The sequence below is a fragment of the Eublepharis macularius genome, chromosome 11 (genome assembly GCF_028583425.1).
Source record: "Eublepharis macularius isolate TG4126 chromosome 11, MPM_Emac_v1.0, whole genome shotgun sequence".
NCBI classification, from domain to species: domain Eukaryota; kingdom Metazoa; phylum Chordata; class Lepidosauria; order Squamata; family Eublepharidae; genus Eublepharis; species Eublepharis macularius.
The window spans coordinates 16,722,757-16,739,063 of NC_072800.1; the positions used below are offsets into that span (position 1 = coordinate 16,722,757).

At 45.0% G+C, this 16,307-nt stretch overlaps 1 protein-coding gene across 1 annotated transcript in view; it reads right to left on the minus strand.

The window, feature by feature from the left end:
• The window catches only part of ADCY1 (adenylate cyclase 1), a 198,041-nt gene extending 182,375 nt beyond the window's left edge, over positions 1-15,666 (minus strand). Inside the window, exon 1 of the mRNA XM_054991780.1 lies at positions 14,998-15,666. Coding sequence (XP_054847755.1) covers positions 14,998-15,666 — 669 coding nt within the window. The remainder of the gene's footprint in view (positions 1-14,997) is intronic.
• Between the last annotated feature and the right edge of the window lie 641 nt (positions 15,667-16,307).

Sequence of the window (16,307 nt, forward strand, 5' to 3'; positions counted from 1 at the left end):
GCGTGATAAATATACACACAATGGGAAATCACGTTTGCTATGGCTTTACAACACATATGCCTACATCAAAAGGAGCGTGAGTTTCCATTACAGATGATGGTATACAGATTTTCCAACACAGAAGTGATATGCATACAGGAAGACATTCAGGCACAAAGGAGCCCTAAAGAAAGACGTATATGGTCACTCACTCCCCACTTAAGGCGGCTTTTTCTGAACAAAATTCCTTGTGCAGTGCATGGCAGTTTTTTGGTTGGCTGTAACAGATGATAAGTTCCTCCGGCCTCCACAGAGAAAGCCTGTCCCGAGGTTGAAGGCTGTTGCGGAGTGCAGAATGAGAAAGATTAGCATCCGGAACCGATTGCCAATTTCCTTTAAAAATGATTTCATCATAATATGATTACAAGAATTGCCTAGCGGTGGGGAGGAAAAAACTCTTTGAAAATGTTTTTTTTTGCCTCAGACCTCAAGGTATTGGATTTACCACAGGATATAATGCCTGAGTAAATTGCAAGGTTCTCTCTTTTTAATGCTGCTGCTGCAAAAAAAAAAATTGGAAATGCGTGATCTAGTTTCAGCTTTACCTGGAAAATAGACCAAGGGAAAGCTAAGTGCTTTTCAAACACAGTATTCTCTTCTGACTTGACAATATGTCTGAAATGTATATGTTTGAAACATAACTTTTTACATGTTTATTAATATTACCTTTATTTCCTAATCTTGTGTGGGCAGATAATTACTTTAGTCTCTTTAGAAAGCTTCATAAGTGGAATTACAGAACATTGGAATATGTTTTTGCCATTAAAAAATGTGAATGAATTGAATTTACTCAGCCGGGGGGGGGGGGGGGACTATTATACTTGCTATAAAATCTCTACCAGCTACCTTGTGCAAACAATTAATTATACACCTTAGGCATATTACAGAGGCTGTATGCCTTGTTGCTGGGGAAATCTCATATTGTATATTCTAAGACAGACTTTCAAAGCAGGATGTGATTTTAAAGAACATAAATTGAGGCAAAAGTTTAACATGTTGCATGTTTAATTCCTCACAACCCTTTAAATGGTTCATGCCCGCAATTCCCAAAAGAAGCTGTACAGGTCAGATCATCAGGCAGTCGATGAGTGATTCCGCACACATTGGATAATGCACTTCCAATCCTCTTTATAGATCATTTGGAACAGATTTTTTTGTGCGGAACAAAAAATCCACCTCAAACGATTGATGAAGTGCATTGAAAGTGCATTATCCAACGTGTGCGGAATCAGCTGATATTTGGGGGATTGCAGCACAAGATGCCCTCAACAGTAACTACTAGGGTTCCCAGGTCTCCCTACCCCCCAGGCAGGAGGGTGGAGGCTTGGTACTTACCTTTTGATCTCCCCTCACTCGCACAAGAAGTGATATCATTGCACAGGTCAAGTGCCACCTGGGAGTGCTCCTGCACTCTGCAGGGGGCAAATTTGGGCCCAATCGAGCCCAAATGGGCTGCTGCAGTACGCAGGAGCACGCTACGTGGTCTGGGAGCACACCTCAGAAGGCGCATCCCCCCCCGCCAGCTGGGTAAGCAAGGTGAGGGGGAATGGTGGGAGTGGGGGGTCCCCTGGCCCCAGCGGGGAACTGGCAGCCCCAGTAACTACAGTGGGAATAGTATAGCACCTTCCATGTTAGAGACTATTATTTACATACGTACTAATAAACCACATTCCCTACTTAAGGTGCCTGATGTGACATGCGTTAATAAATATAAGACCATAAATAGTGCCAGCAATTTCAACATAAAAATCAAATATAGATCAAATTAACAGCAATAGTAAAAGCACTAACCATGTTTTAAAAAATCTTTAAAAACAGAGTGTTAACCAGGAAATACCTTTGTAAATAAGCAAAACAAAAATGCATTAAGATATAAAAAAGTATGTTTTCTGGAAAAATATATATAAAAATTTATTTTGAAGTACCGCATAGCAGCCTCTATGACATCCAAACTGCTCTTATCTCAGTAAAAGAAGAAAGGTGGAACAATACCTGATCAAATGTAGGGAAGAATATATGGGAGAAGGTAAGACACATTCTTCACTATATACAGGAAATCCCGATTTTTAAAAATGACTGTATATCTTTAAATACGTTTATCCTAATTTGACTTCAAGTTTGCCATCCTTAATAAAAAATGTTTGGGTAGCACTTCCGTCCAGAAGTGCTCTTTGCAATGCACCGCTGGCTTATGAGATCCACAGTGGACTGCACATCCAAACTATTCGTGAAAAGAGATGCAATGATGCTACAATGTTGAACACTTTTCTTTCCTGTTAAAGACAAAGAAATCATTTGTTTCTGTTACTTTAGTCTAACTCCCCACTATGACCAACCAAAAGTTTTTCGCTGTTGTGGGTGAATTTGATTCTTCCCCTCTTGTCTTACTGAAACAACCACACATTAATCGATCATAGACTGATCCTGACATTGTCTTTTCATGTCAATAACTTAACAGTGAAATCCTAAACAGAGTTAATCTAGTCTAAACTCACTGAAATCAATGGTCTTAGACTGGAGTAATTCTGCTTAGGATTTCACTGTTAACGATTATGCTATTGTGCTCTACTTTAGCTAATCTGGAATATTCCCAATAGGCGCTTAGCTTCATCCTGTGGAACAGAGGCATTATCATCCATAAAAATTCACTGAAAAAGCTGCACAATACACAATAAATGTATTGAATCTTCTGAGCAAAACTCCTGTATTGCAACAAACTTCTGAAGTCCTTGGACTGGTCTGAAGCAAATCACAGTTTGTTGTAGCGTTCAAACTGAGCACAACAATTTTGTTTCTTGCCCTAGCGTGGTTGTTCATAAATTGTGTAGTCCTTCCATAGAGAATCCATACTCTATGGATACTTTTTATCCATACTTTTCTCCAGGGAAACTTAGCTCCATTATCTGGAGATCAATTGTAATTCCAAGAGATCTCCTGGTACCCTGGTCTCACCTGGAGGTTGACAACCCTACTATAGAGTTGCCAGTCACTCACTGGGGGCAGGAGATCCCCCACTCCCTTCCCCCAACCCCCACCTCTGCTTACCTAGCTGGCAGAGGGGGAACGTGCCTCCCAAGGCGCACTCCTGGGTGGTGCGGCAAACTCCGTTGCACCACAGTGGCCCAATCTGGGCTGCTGCGGAATGCGGGAGTGCTCCGGTACTTCGCAGCAGCCCAATTCGGCCCAATTCGGCCTGAATTGGGCTGCTGCGGAGCACAGCAGCACCCCCACACTCCACAGTGGCCCAATTCGGGCCCCCTGCGGAGCCTTCCCAGGGTGGCACATGGCCTCCATGATGACATCACTTCCCAGAAGTGACGCCATCATGAAGGCTGGGAGCGAGAGAGGGACATCAAAAGGTAGGTGCCAGGCCTCCAACCTCCCGCCCAGGGGGGAGGGGGACCTGGCAACCCTACCTATCATGTGAGTATACACACATACACACACACACAGAGCAGTTGGCAGTTTTTTCCATGCTAGGTTTTTCTGTTCAGCAATGATACAGCCCACCTCTTGATCCCTTCAAGAGTGAGCTTCAGTTCCTAAATGGGAGTGGAGTACAGACAACAGGGGTGAGCAGAACCATTAAGAAACTGAATACAAAAGAGTAAGATTTTGTGTTTGTGCCAGCTGGGCTTACCAAACACCAAATGGACCTCAACACATGACTAGCTTGCCAGGGCCTGAACTATGTGGTTTTGGCAAGTTTTGGTTACCGAAACCCCAACTTTTAAAAGTTTTGCAACTAGATATTCTATATACAGAATTTAAATACTTGATTATGATTTTTACAGCACAAGATGTAATAATATTTATGATGTGTTAATCATTTATTAACAACTAGGAATTTTATGCAATTATTTTTAAAGGCTTGGTCAGAAAGCCTACAACTGACATTAAACTGATAATAAAATGAAGCATATGCTTATAGGAAATAAGTGCATTTTAAGATGATTATTAAAAGCTAGAAGGGAGAGCATTCCAAAGACAGCACCTGGGAAACAGAAATCTGGAGGGTGGGGGAGAAAGAGTCCAAGAGAATAAAGTGAACGCAAAGTAGAGTCATATGAGGAAACCACAAAAAGGAGGCACTTTCAAGCTAATAACTAAATCTTGAGCTGAAAACAGATGGAGTAAGGAAATCACAATGTCAAAAAGGAGTGAAACTGATAAAATGTAGGGGCCAAAAATAAAAAGGACGTGCCTTGGACTGGTTTAAATAGTTTCTCATGAGATGGACCTGAAGGGTTGCTGTTGGAGGTCAGCTGTCTCCAGAATGGGAGCTATCTTGTAGGGTTCCACAGGACACAATCTTATCTCCCCTGTTATTCAACCTCTATGTAAAGCTTTTAGGCGAACTCATTTGCAGCTATGGAGTTGGATGTCATCAATATGCAGATGACCCCCAACTCTGTATCTCGCTATCCAGGTCCCCTCAGGATGCAGTAGAAATCTTGGATCACTGCCTGACAGTAGTGAAATGGCTAAAAATGAACAAACTGAAATTGAACCCAGGCAAGACTGAAGTAATGCTTGTTGGGAAGGCAGAGATCTTGAAGGACATTGTACTCCCCACTTTCGAGGGCGTTCATCTGACCCTTGCAGACAAGGTTAAGAGGCTAGGGGTTATATTGGATCCAGTGCTACTACTAGAACAATAAGTTAAGGTGGCTGCAAAAAATGCCTTTTACAACCTCACCGTAGCCTGGAAGATGGCTTCTTACCTCAACATGACTGACCTGGCCACCTGGATTCATGCCATGGTATCATCAAGACTTGAATATTGTAACGTACTATTTATAGGTCTCCCATCCAAATTAACTAGGAGACTTCAATTAGTGCAAAACACTGTGGCAGGACTGCTCTCAGGAGCGAGCAGGAACATGAACATCACCCTCATTCTGCAGTCACTCCATTGGCTACCTATCAGCTACGTGCTCAATTCAAGGTATTGGTTATCACATACAAAGCTCAACACAGCCTTGGCCCGGCATACCTACGGGACCGCCTCCTTCCCTAAGTTCTTCCATGGCAGTTCTGCTCTTCTGAACAGGGTCTCCTAAAGGTGCCATCCTGTACATGGGAGAAATCAACAGCAGCCCATACATGGGCTTTCTCTGTGGTGGCCCCTACCCTGTGGAATGGCCTGCCTGAGGAGGTCAGGAGACCCCCCACTCTCCATGCTTTCTGCGAATGATGCAAAACTGAATTATTCAAAAAGGCTTTTGTATTGTAGGGAGGGGCTCTCAGATGCTTTGCTAATGAGTTAAGGGCCATAGACGTCACCACTATGTTGCCTTACGTACTACTTGTTCTCTTAAACACGTGCTCCTATGAGCTACTTGTGCTTCATGTGGTCTAATGTCAGCCCTAGAATTGCTTATGTTCTGTTTCAGCATTTCTTCAACTCCGTATTGGATTCTTACTAATGCTATATCTCTGTAAAATCGTGTTTATTTACCCTATGGCACTGTTTATGGAAATGTCCTTGAAATTGACTGCACTAATCTCACGCTGTGTAATCCGCCTTGAGACTCAGTGAGAAAGGCGGACTATAAATGACAAATAAAAAATAATAATAAAATAAAAAATGGATAGAAAAATAAAAGGCAGAAATAAGATAAGCAAAAACTTGCAATACAAAGAGATTTATCATGTCTAGATGGAACAATATGTTTCCAAGACAGTTGGAAAGTGCTTGTTTTGAACATATGCTTTCTAGAACTTGTTAAGGGGGACATTATGCTGCTCCACTGAAATGCAACTATCACAGATCATATTGAAAAAAGAATACACATTTTCATCGGAGGAATACTGAAGAACCCAGAAGTTTAATAGGATCTTGTTACATTTTTTTAGCCTGGATACTTCTTGATTCAGGACACGCTTCATGTTTTTTGCTATTAATTTCTTTTAATATCAAAAAATGCTTCTTCATTTATACAAACCAAGGTTCTTTATTCAGCTAAAATGAATTGCTACCTTAGTTTTCAGTTAGCTGTGTTAACGGAAATGAAAAAAGAAAAAAAAACTAAAGGAAGTCATACTTCTGGAAATATGAAATATAATATCAGAGGCATATACCTATTAATGAGAAAAGAAAAAAAACCCCTCACAAATAACCCATCAACATAGCAAAGGCTCCTGGACACAAAAGGCTGATATTGTGCAACAAACAAGCATTTGACCAAAAACTGACATGAAAGTGATTTTAAGATGAGCAAATTTAGCAGCAGAAACAGATATAATAGACAGTGGTTGATGAGAAAAAGCCAAAATAATCACAAACAACAAAAAGGCAGGTCATCAGCATCCTAAATATGATTGGCAAGCCCCTTTACAAGGATGCAAGTTACTGTAGAAGTCTCAAACTCCTTTCTAATATACACTACCACACCATCCTGTACACCACTGTACTGTGTTTCGGGGCATATCTACCAAAACTGGATAGGACTTTGTGTAAACATATATGTCTGATGAGGTTATTTTTTATGATCTTTGGTTCAATGTAATATGTCTTGCATCATACTGGGGTGGATCTAGCCACATTTTTCACTCCATCTCATGCAATTCCCTTGCCAACTACTACCCCTGGCCCACATGACTTCCCAGAATTCTCAGCATAGTCAAAGGGGACCCCCCCTCCTTTTTTTACCAACAGGTTCGATCCCACTCATAAGAGTTTATTGAACCTATGAAGGCTTTTACTATTACTTTGTAAATGGCTCTTTGGCTGAGACAATAAAAATCTAGTCTGAACTACACAGTGGGTTGGATCCAGCCGAAATGTAATTTCTACTAATTTCCTCCTTCTTGCTACAGACCCCCATGCTATTCCTGGGGGTCCCTTATGCCCCAGGAGCAGCATTTTGTATAGAACAGTAAGCTGCAGGGGGCAGGAGGCAGGAAAGTTCTGCTGACTGAAAATTTAGTCTGGATCCAACCCAATGGGTACAATGAAATATTTGTTTGTTTATTTTATTTTTTAAAATGTCTATGACATTATGACTGCTTGAGGTCGTTTGAGAAGTGTTTTTTTTAAATATATATATATATCTTATATAAAACTAATCCCACTAGCAAGAAAATCATCCTAACCTGACAATAATAAAACCAACCGCCGTAAACCAACCACATCTCTGTGGCCAAAATCAACATAACAGCAATTCACTTAAACATCAATCAGGCCATAACAGCAGAGAAAAACTCCAAAACAGCAATTAAAAGCTGAGGGGAAGCTTCGGTTAAAAGCCTAGATAGACCAAAATGCTTAAATACCTACACAGTACCCATTAGGTGGGCATCAAGGGCAAAGGCATTCTAAAGACGGTGCCACTACTGAGAAAGCCACTACTGAGAAAGTCAATATATTCAATGACATCCAATTTACTGCAGTAAAAGCTAACTTGAATGTGCCCTCACAATAATTAATTCAAACCCAACTATCCCCTCCAAGGATGAGGTCTGGAAGAACTATTCTACAAATTTGCAGCAGGCACCAGCATTGGAGAGTGCTGATTGGCTGACACCTGAGATATCACCAAGAAATCTCATCTCTAATTGCTTGAGCTGTTGTGCTCTTGGGGGGACAGTGTCTTTTAAGTAATCAACTGAATGAACAGATAATGTTCTGAAACGCACATGAAATGCCTTTAAACATTGGAAAAGATGGACTGAAGAATGAGAGGCTGGGATTATAACATAGTTGAATCGTCTTTGGATTCAGTCACAGCTCTTCAAAGCTCTCTCAGCCCCACCCACCTCACAAGGTGATTGTTGTGGGGATAATCCAACTATATAAAAGGCAAGCCGTATTGGCGACAACTCATTTTTTATCCTCATGCAGGCGCATTGCTAACTACTCTGGCCTCAAGGCCACTGCGAAGCGCCCACTTGCTGCCAGGAGGGGGCCCGCAGAATCAACGAAGCACTCCTCCCTGTGCCTCCTCTCAGTGCCCTCCCACTCTGGCCTCCAGGCCACTGCGAAGCACCCACTCGCCACCAGAAGGGGGCCCACCAAATCAGTTCTCTAGAGCCCACTGCATTTTTTCACACAACAGGTATAGTTGCTAGTAATAACATACTTTGGGAAACTGCTCTGAGTGGGAGTGAAATTGTCCTTTTGGGTGGTATATAATTTGAATGTTGTTGTTGTTGTTATATAATGAGCACTTCCACCCCAGTTTCATATATTAGAATCTTTCTTATCTTTCAGTATCACTAAGTCCTATGCCAAGGTTCCACATCATGGTACCTGTGGGCACCATGGTGCCTGCTGGTACCTTTCCTGACGCCCACCAAGTGTTTTTAGAAAGTGGACTGGGCTAGGTGGGGCTTTTGCCCAGTAGAGCTTCCAGTCAGCCACTGGAGATCTGATTGGTTGTGAATATTTTTCAAACATTGCTTTGGCAGCAGCTGCCACCACAACACAAGGGTCTTTACTGTGTGACTGGTGGTAACCTATGTGTATGCAAGAAAATATTTTTAAACAATATGTTCATTTTAATAGCCATCCTGTTGAACAGAGCTTCTGCCTAAAATGCTGAAGAGTTATGCACGGCCTCACTCCGTGACATTTTGTGGCTGGCTCCGCCTTCTACAGCAGCCATTTTGTGGTTGCACTCGCCACCCTGTGCCAGAATTCCAAAAGTGCTTGCAGCCTCAAAAAGGCTGAGAACTCATGTCCTATGCTATACGAAAGATGGTTTTCATAATCACTATGGTTCCCAGATGACAGAAGCATGCAGAGTCAGTTTCCTACCATGCCAGAACACCATTTATACCTCTTCTAGAATCAAAATGCTTCATTTCCTTAGAATGATATGATTAATCTAAGAGTGCCATGTACTCTGCACGGGAAAGAGCCGTTGTACATGGCTTGCCCAGTCCTAACCCCCCTGGCTTAGGTCTGAGGGATCCTTTTTGTGCAGAACTTTGTCTCTAAGTAGGAAGCTTGGCCTACACATTGGATTTGAGATGCCAGTCTATTTACTGTGAGGCAAATATTTACCGTGAGGCAAATATTGTCAATCTGCCTGTTATGTGACTGCACTCAAATATTACCAAAATACAACTTGAAGCCAAGAACGCCCTTGTGTAGGTGTTAGCCTGGTTCTGCTAAACTAATACTAAAGAAATTTGAGAATATTTGACTAACATCTTACTGTCTTTAACAATTTGATCTATAAGGTTGCAATCCTAAGAACACTTTTCTGGAAGTAAACCCCCGTGAATAGTATGGGACTTACTTCTGGGAAGAACTACTTAGGATTGGTCCCTAAATGAGAAAACCAAGTTATATTATCCACACACCCATTGTCTTAATTCTTTCCAAAATATAACTACTTTATAAACTAGCCAAAATGACAAATTCATTTCTCCAAAGTCAAGGGATTCCAAAACTCATCAGTAGCTCCTCTAAGCAAAAGAACATGAGGAATATGACACATTCTCCAGATTTAACATGTCCTTCCACAAAGCCATGTGCAGTCTGTAGTTGCCACTGAGTGTCAGTTCTAGGGACGGCAGTCCATGGCAGACCCCCAGACCCCTCACAGCAAGCACTCCAGTGCATTGGTTGAAAAGGACTTTATTCAGAGATCCATTAAGTTCATGGGTACATCCATAGATGGGATAGGTTGGCAGGAATGAGTATGCAAGCATATGCCCTATTGATATAAGGAGCACTATTCCCCCCTCCCTTTGAGCAGTTAGCATTTAGGCGTGAAAATCCTAAAAAGTTCCATGAGAACACAATAGCTTTGTCTGGACAGAGAAAGGCAGAAGATTACAAGGAATCAAAACTCCCTCTTTCCTCTGTGAAGAGTTACAATACAGCTGCAAGGTCACTGAGCATACTTTGAGATATAACAGTCTGGCTACTTTCTTTGAAAAATTAGCATTAGTACTTTCATTTTCAGGCAGGCCAAAGATGGAATGATTATAATGGCTACATTATATGAGCATGGCATGAAAGCACATGGGATATCACTACAGGGCACAGATCAGGGCAATACATGAATGGCATGGATGAATGGCATGCAGACATGACACTGAGCAGGAAATCAAATCATGAGGCTTAAGGCAACAAAGAAGACACCCCACGGACTAATATAAGATGCCCTGCATCACTAAGATGCCACTATAAGAACACGATAGGAAGCCCCTAAAATGCCCACCTGTAAGAACAAACACCTGAAACAGCTGGTGAAAATAAAGGAGCATTATGAAAGGTTTTCTGAATGAGAAAGGAAAGAAGAATAAATTTGCTGGGGAAAGCAAGAGCAGTTGGCCATTCTTTTGTTAGAAAAAGGCTTCACACACTATCTGTTGTGCATACTCACTGACACCTGCCCTTCCTATCCTACAATTTTCTGTGTATTCTTCTATTAAGACCGACAACATTGACTGTTTCTCCTTCCAGCCTTTGAAAGCTCTCTTGAAAAAGACTATGGGACACACACAAGTGATTTCCGCAGCACGAGATACATACAAGAGCAAACAAGAAGGTCGTGCTAGTGAGTGGTGAAATTATAATATAAATCTATAAAACTGAAGCAGGAGCAAACTGAAGGATCGGTGTAAAAAACCTGGTGTTACTACAGCATTAGATCGCAACTCTTCCCAGTTATATGAATAGACAAGTGACTTCAAGCATGATTAGAATATTGCTTATTGTACAACACAAAATTAAGGTGGGGTAGATTATTCTTCCTTTGCTAAGATAAAGGGGAAATAATAATGTACAGTTCCTTAAATTATTCAAATTTCTAAGAGCACCCATATGTAATCTCCTTTTAAAATATGGACACATTTTCATCTGATGTTTGCCCCAGAAATAGCAAGTGTACTTATATATGGGCAAATATAAAAGAATTGAGCATTTCTGTACAACTGCCATATAAAATACAAAACATGTGTCGTCGTCGTCCCCCCCCCCATTTATATATGGCACCTGGATTTCTGTTTCTTGGGATGCAATATTCTGGCAAGCCAGTCATCTACTTAGCCAATCCTCAAAGTTCTAGAACCTGGAGAACAGAGGAACCCCCCCCCCCCCCGCCCAAGAATTTCAGAACAGTTCTTAACATAGAACATACTCGTCCCACAGATCATTCACCCATCCGTCCTCTCTCAACAGCTCTAGATATGCCACCAAAAATATCTGAACCACGCAAACGCTCACGCCCTTGGCACAGTTCACCATTCCACTCCAACCACCTCTTTGGCTCCCTAGTTTTCACCTACTTTCAAACATCTCCCCTATAAACACCTGAGTTGCCTTCACAACCATACGTCTCAATCAGCACTGCAAATGAAAGAGGGTGGTCTGGCTATGTATCTCCCAACCTGCTTGCACAGTTAACACCTAGGCTAGCTCCAGAGCCTGGCGAACCCCCAACAGCAGCAAAGGTCCCATTTCACCAATGGTGCCATTCTCAGAGCTCCCGGGAAACAGAGAAGGCACGAAAGAAGGCACACCCTGGCTCTTCCAGTCGAGAAAACTCCACAAAGTGCCTTCTTCAAGGACTCCAAAATCCTGGAGGCAGCACTGATTGTTTTACTCTTCTCACTGTGGCTTCCCCCAATATGTGTATCACTTGCAACCAGCGCTTTTTTCCAGCTGGAATGCGGTGGAACAGAGTTCCGGAACCTCTTGAAAATGGACACATGGCTGGTGGCCATTTTCTCCGAGGGCAACCCACTGAGTTCCACCACCTCTTTTCCCAGAAATAAAGCCCTGCATGCAACTTTGTGTTGCATCAGAGATTGTGTGTCTATATTTCTGCCCTACTTTGGGTGTTAAGATAGATGAAGCGCAGCTCTGTTAAATATTCCCTTTGATCTGCTTACAGGTAATCAAAATATTCCATTTTTTAAAAAATGCCACTTCATACTTCTGTTCCAATCCCCTCACCCCAACCACTGTTACTTAAAATTCTGGAAAAGGAGAATTACATAACAGATGCTACTGATCTTGTAATATTCAAATCTTTCGTTTAATGGGTTATTCTACACAAATGTGACATTTACTTTGGTTATTAAGCTAGCTTGCATGTGAGACTGCAATCCTGCAGGTACACATCAAGTAAGTGGATGCAGAATGTGTAGATTGTCAAAGTGGATTGAATGAAAGTACAGAATTCACCAGGCATTTGTATTTGTTGGAAACTACTTTACCACCCTTTTGTTCTGCTATATGGTATTTTGCCCTTACATGTACAGAAAAGCAATATATATTTCAAGTTACGAAGCCACCTATTTTCCCATTGGCTTATGCAAGGCTGAGAAATGTGAATATCTCCGGGGCCCAATGGAATTGACTTTGTGAGGAAACAGAATTATTTATCTGTGAAACACTAACATCTGGAAAGCACTTTCTTTACTCAGAAAGTAAGTCACATTGGTTTAAGTAGGATTTACTTGCTTAAGATTTACTTGTAAAGCTTAAGGCTACAGTTCTGCGTACAATTAAGGCAACAACAATTCCATTGAAGCCAATGAGATTTAATTGCTAACTAAATCTATTTTAAGGAAATTGCACTTAACTCTTCCGGACTAAGCAGAAGACAGGCTGGTGCACGGGCCAAAAGTGTTGGGGAAATGCTGCTTGCCAAAATGGCACTTTTTACCTTCTGTGAGATAAAATATACACCCACCGAAACCGTAAGGAAAGTTTGTTTCTTTATACATTTTGAGGGGTGGGGGAAAGCAGTGCAGATAAAAGCAACAGATGCACGCAACATTAAAGGTATAAACTGTTCACACTCTTACTAGGAATGAAATGCTGAGGGATTTTTCCAGTATGCAAATCTTACAGTATAACCTCACAGTCATTCAGTGTGGATTTTGGCACACATTCTGATACCTTCACCATCCTTTCAATTTCAACTGCTCCTATATTCTCCCACTTTCTCACTGAAGCTCCAAAGCTTGTACTTAAAATAGACTACCAGTAAGCTGAGCTTTATGATTTACTCAGATAATCTCTCTCTCTCTCTCTCTCTCTCTCCCCTAAAAACACACAATTTATTTTGTCCACCAGCTCAACAGCAGTGAGCCAAGAGTAATCCCGCATGTTGCTGTAAACCCACCTCTTGCCTAGCTGTCTCTCCCCCCCTCTCTGTATCTACTGTGCATGCATATATTGTAGGTGAGCCTGTGTTTGAAAATCCAGAGGGATACAGACCTATGAACAAGCGGGCGTGACTTTGTGCCTACGCCTGTGGGTTGTGTTCATGGCTGTGGCGGAGAGTGTGTGTGTTTGTGTGTCACGACACATTCTTATGCTGCTAGGGAAAACAACATCAGAAAGAAGATACAGAAGCAACTGTTAGTTTTCCCCCAAGAATTATTTTTTTTCACAGTTCTGAAGTAGATTTCTCCCAAACACAACATCGCTTCCTCTAAAACAATAATAATTTAAACAGCCTTACGCACAGCCAAACAGAACAACCCACTGCATTTTCTTCCACTGGCAATCGACTGAGATTCACAAGAATAGAATCCAGAACAGAGCCCTAAGCGCGTCTTCTCAACGAAGCCAACCTTGCGGATTCCCTCACTTATTCTCAGAACAAGCCCGGAAAGCGATGGGCACCCGAGGAAGCCCTGCAGGGCTATAAATAGCCACTATGTGTTGGGGGAGGAGGGGAATTTGCAGCAGCACATTCCTAAAGATGCGGCAGAGAAGCTGTTCCACAGGATTAATTCAGAGAGAAAAGATGGTTAGGAAGCTCAATGACATACTAAATAACTGTTTTGCGGAAACAGTGGAGGAAAGAAGCTCACTGCTACAGGGAAGGTGGGTTAGGAATGCCTTGGACACGGGGAGGAGGTTGGGGGGATTCCCCTTTGGGGTTCAGGCGCAGGAGGTCAAGACGGGCTGAGGAAGGCATCCATTCAGTTATGAAATTAGGAAGAAGAGGTAGCGATCCCCATAATTGTGATTAGAGGGTTCGTTTGCATAGTTGAGATATATATCATCTGACCTTGACACTCGAAGTCAACGGTTTAGTTTATTACAAAACACATTCCAGATGTTCGGATTTGCAAATAATCTCATAGAAAAAAAGAGACTTCTCTCCTTCGTTTTGCCATCCTGCACTGCGACTCTAACTCTGCTGTATTATTCAAACTTTGTGATATACCAGGGCTTGACGGAGATAATATCTGCATGCTATTTGGCATTCAAGTCTCCTTAGTCATCACAAATAGGCAATTTTAAACGAAACTAACCACAAGAATCTGACAGGCCATCCACAGACAGTTACAAAATTGCTTCCTCCAAGGCAAGCCCATTAAACACATGGTGTCTTCCGGGCGCCCGCTCCCTGCCCCCTTAGATATTCTAAGCCATTTTTTGTACACACTGACGGGACTTGGGCATCCTGCCTTAAGACTCACATCTGGACCCTTTGCAAAACCCATCTTGGAGGTCTCCTCAGAAACTGTCTCCAGTCTACTTAATGGGGCTTACTCCCAGGAAAGTGTTCTTAGGACTGCCCTGCAAGCTGCCTACATCAAGCACTACATTCCCATATGCATGAGAAGACAAGTGGCCATACAACACTGCATTCTGCACCCCACATGCCATTCTAGGCTGCGGGATTGACAGCTCCTGCCAGGTAATCCCAGTTGGCCTCCAGGCCCCCCACGCTCTTCCACTCCAAGAACTTCCCTCGGAACAAAAGTTTGCCACCTGTATGAAGTCAGAACTGCCTGGGAGTGTGTGCAGGACTAAATCAGTCTGTTCACAGGGAGGCCCTTGAGAAGAAATCCACCCGTGCCAATATATATTTTAAGAATCTCACAGTCGCCCGAGCCAATCTCGTGATTTTTTTTCCAAGAAAGAAACCCCCATTTTAAGCAGGCAGACGCTCTTTGGCCATGGCCTCCACCTCTGCTCTTTGGGGTCCAGGCAGGGGGAAGACACCAGGCTGGGGGGGGGGCACTCACCGTCCTCCAGAGGGGCTGCCTCTTGGCCTTGACGGAGGTGGCGGTGACGATGAGGTGGCAGACGGCCACCACCAAGCCAAAGAGGATGGCCAAGAGCGTGCGGACGGGCAGGAGGGCGTAGGAGACGAAGGTGACCAGCATGAGCTGCCACATGCCCTGCTCGGGGGCGCTGGGGGGCTCCAGGCCGTAGGCGCCCAGCGAGAAGGGGCAGCAGAGGAAGGCGAAGGTGAAGGTGAAGAGCAAGGTGAGCTTGACGATCTGCTGCAGCTGGGTGACCTGCAGGTACTTGACGTTGGTGACGATGAAGAGGGAGAGGAAGATGATGCAGTGCACCGGGTGGGAGCCCTTGGAGATGGTCAGGCGGGGGCCCGAAAGCAGCTCCAGCAGCGCCAGGCCGGCCGCCAGCACGATGAGCACGGCCAGCGCCTTGAGCGTCGACGTCTGCTCCAGCTTCAGGTTGTAGTTCTGGAAGAGCGACTCCAGCTCCTTGCAGTCGAACTGGTCCTCGCAGGCCACGGCGCCCAGCCGCGCCCCCGGGGCCGGGGCCGGGGCCGGGGCCGGCGCGGGGGGCCCGGCCGAGGCGGCGCAGCAGCAGGCGCGGCAGCGCTTCTCCCGCCGCGCCTTCTTGCCCGGGGCCGCCGCGCTCGCCTCCATGTCAGGGCCATTCATGAACCCCGCCGGGCACGGAGAGCGCCTCGGCCGCCGACGCCGCGCTCGCCCGGCTCATGAGAGGAGCCGGCGGGCGGGGCGGCCGAGGAGGGGCGGGCCGGCGGGCGGGCGGGCGAGCGAGCGCGGCGGCGGCGGCCACCTGAAGCAGCCCAGCCCCGCCGCCGCCGCCGCCGCCGCCGCTCCCTCACAAGCGCCTCTCGGGGCTTCCCAGGCGCGCCGAGCTGCCGGCACGCTGCGCTCCTCGAAGGCGCCGCTTCCCAGCCCGGCCGCCGGGGAAGGAGCCGGGCGCTCAACAGGCGGGCGGGCGGGGGCGCTTCCCCCCGCCCCGCGCGCGGCCCCCGTCACCACGAGGCGCGCCGCCGCCGCCGCCGAGGGGCCCGGACGAGAGACGGGGGAAGACGGGGCGATCCCCTGCCTGCGTCCAGAAGCATTTTCCCCGGGCGGCGCCTGCGCACTGCCGCCGCCTCGCGAGCCAGACGCGGCTCCCCGGCTCCGAGACGCGCGTGCCGAAAGGCGAGCCGGGGGGGGGGGGAGGGGGGCGCCGCGCGGGGCTGGAGTCGCCCCCCCACACACACACGCGCACACACGCCCCGCCCGCGCGTCCACCTGCGCCGCCCCGCCCGCGCGCCCAGGAGCGCCTT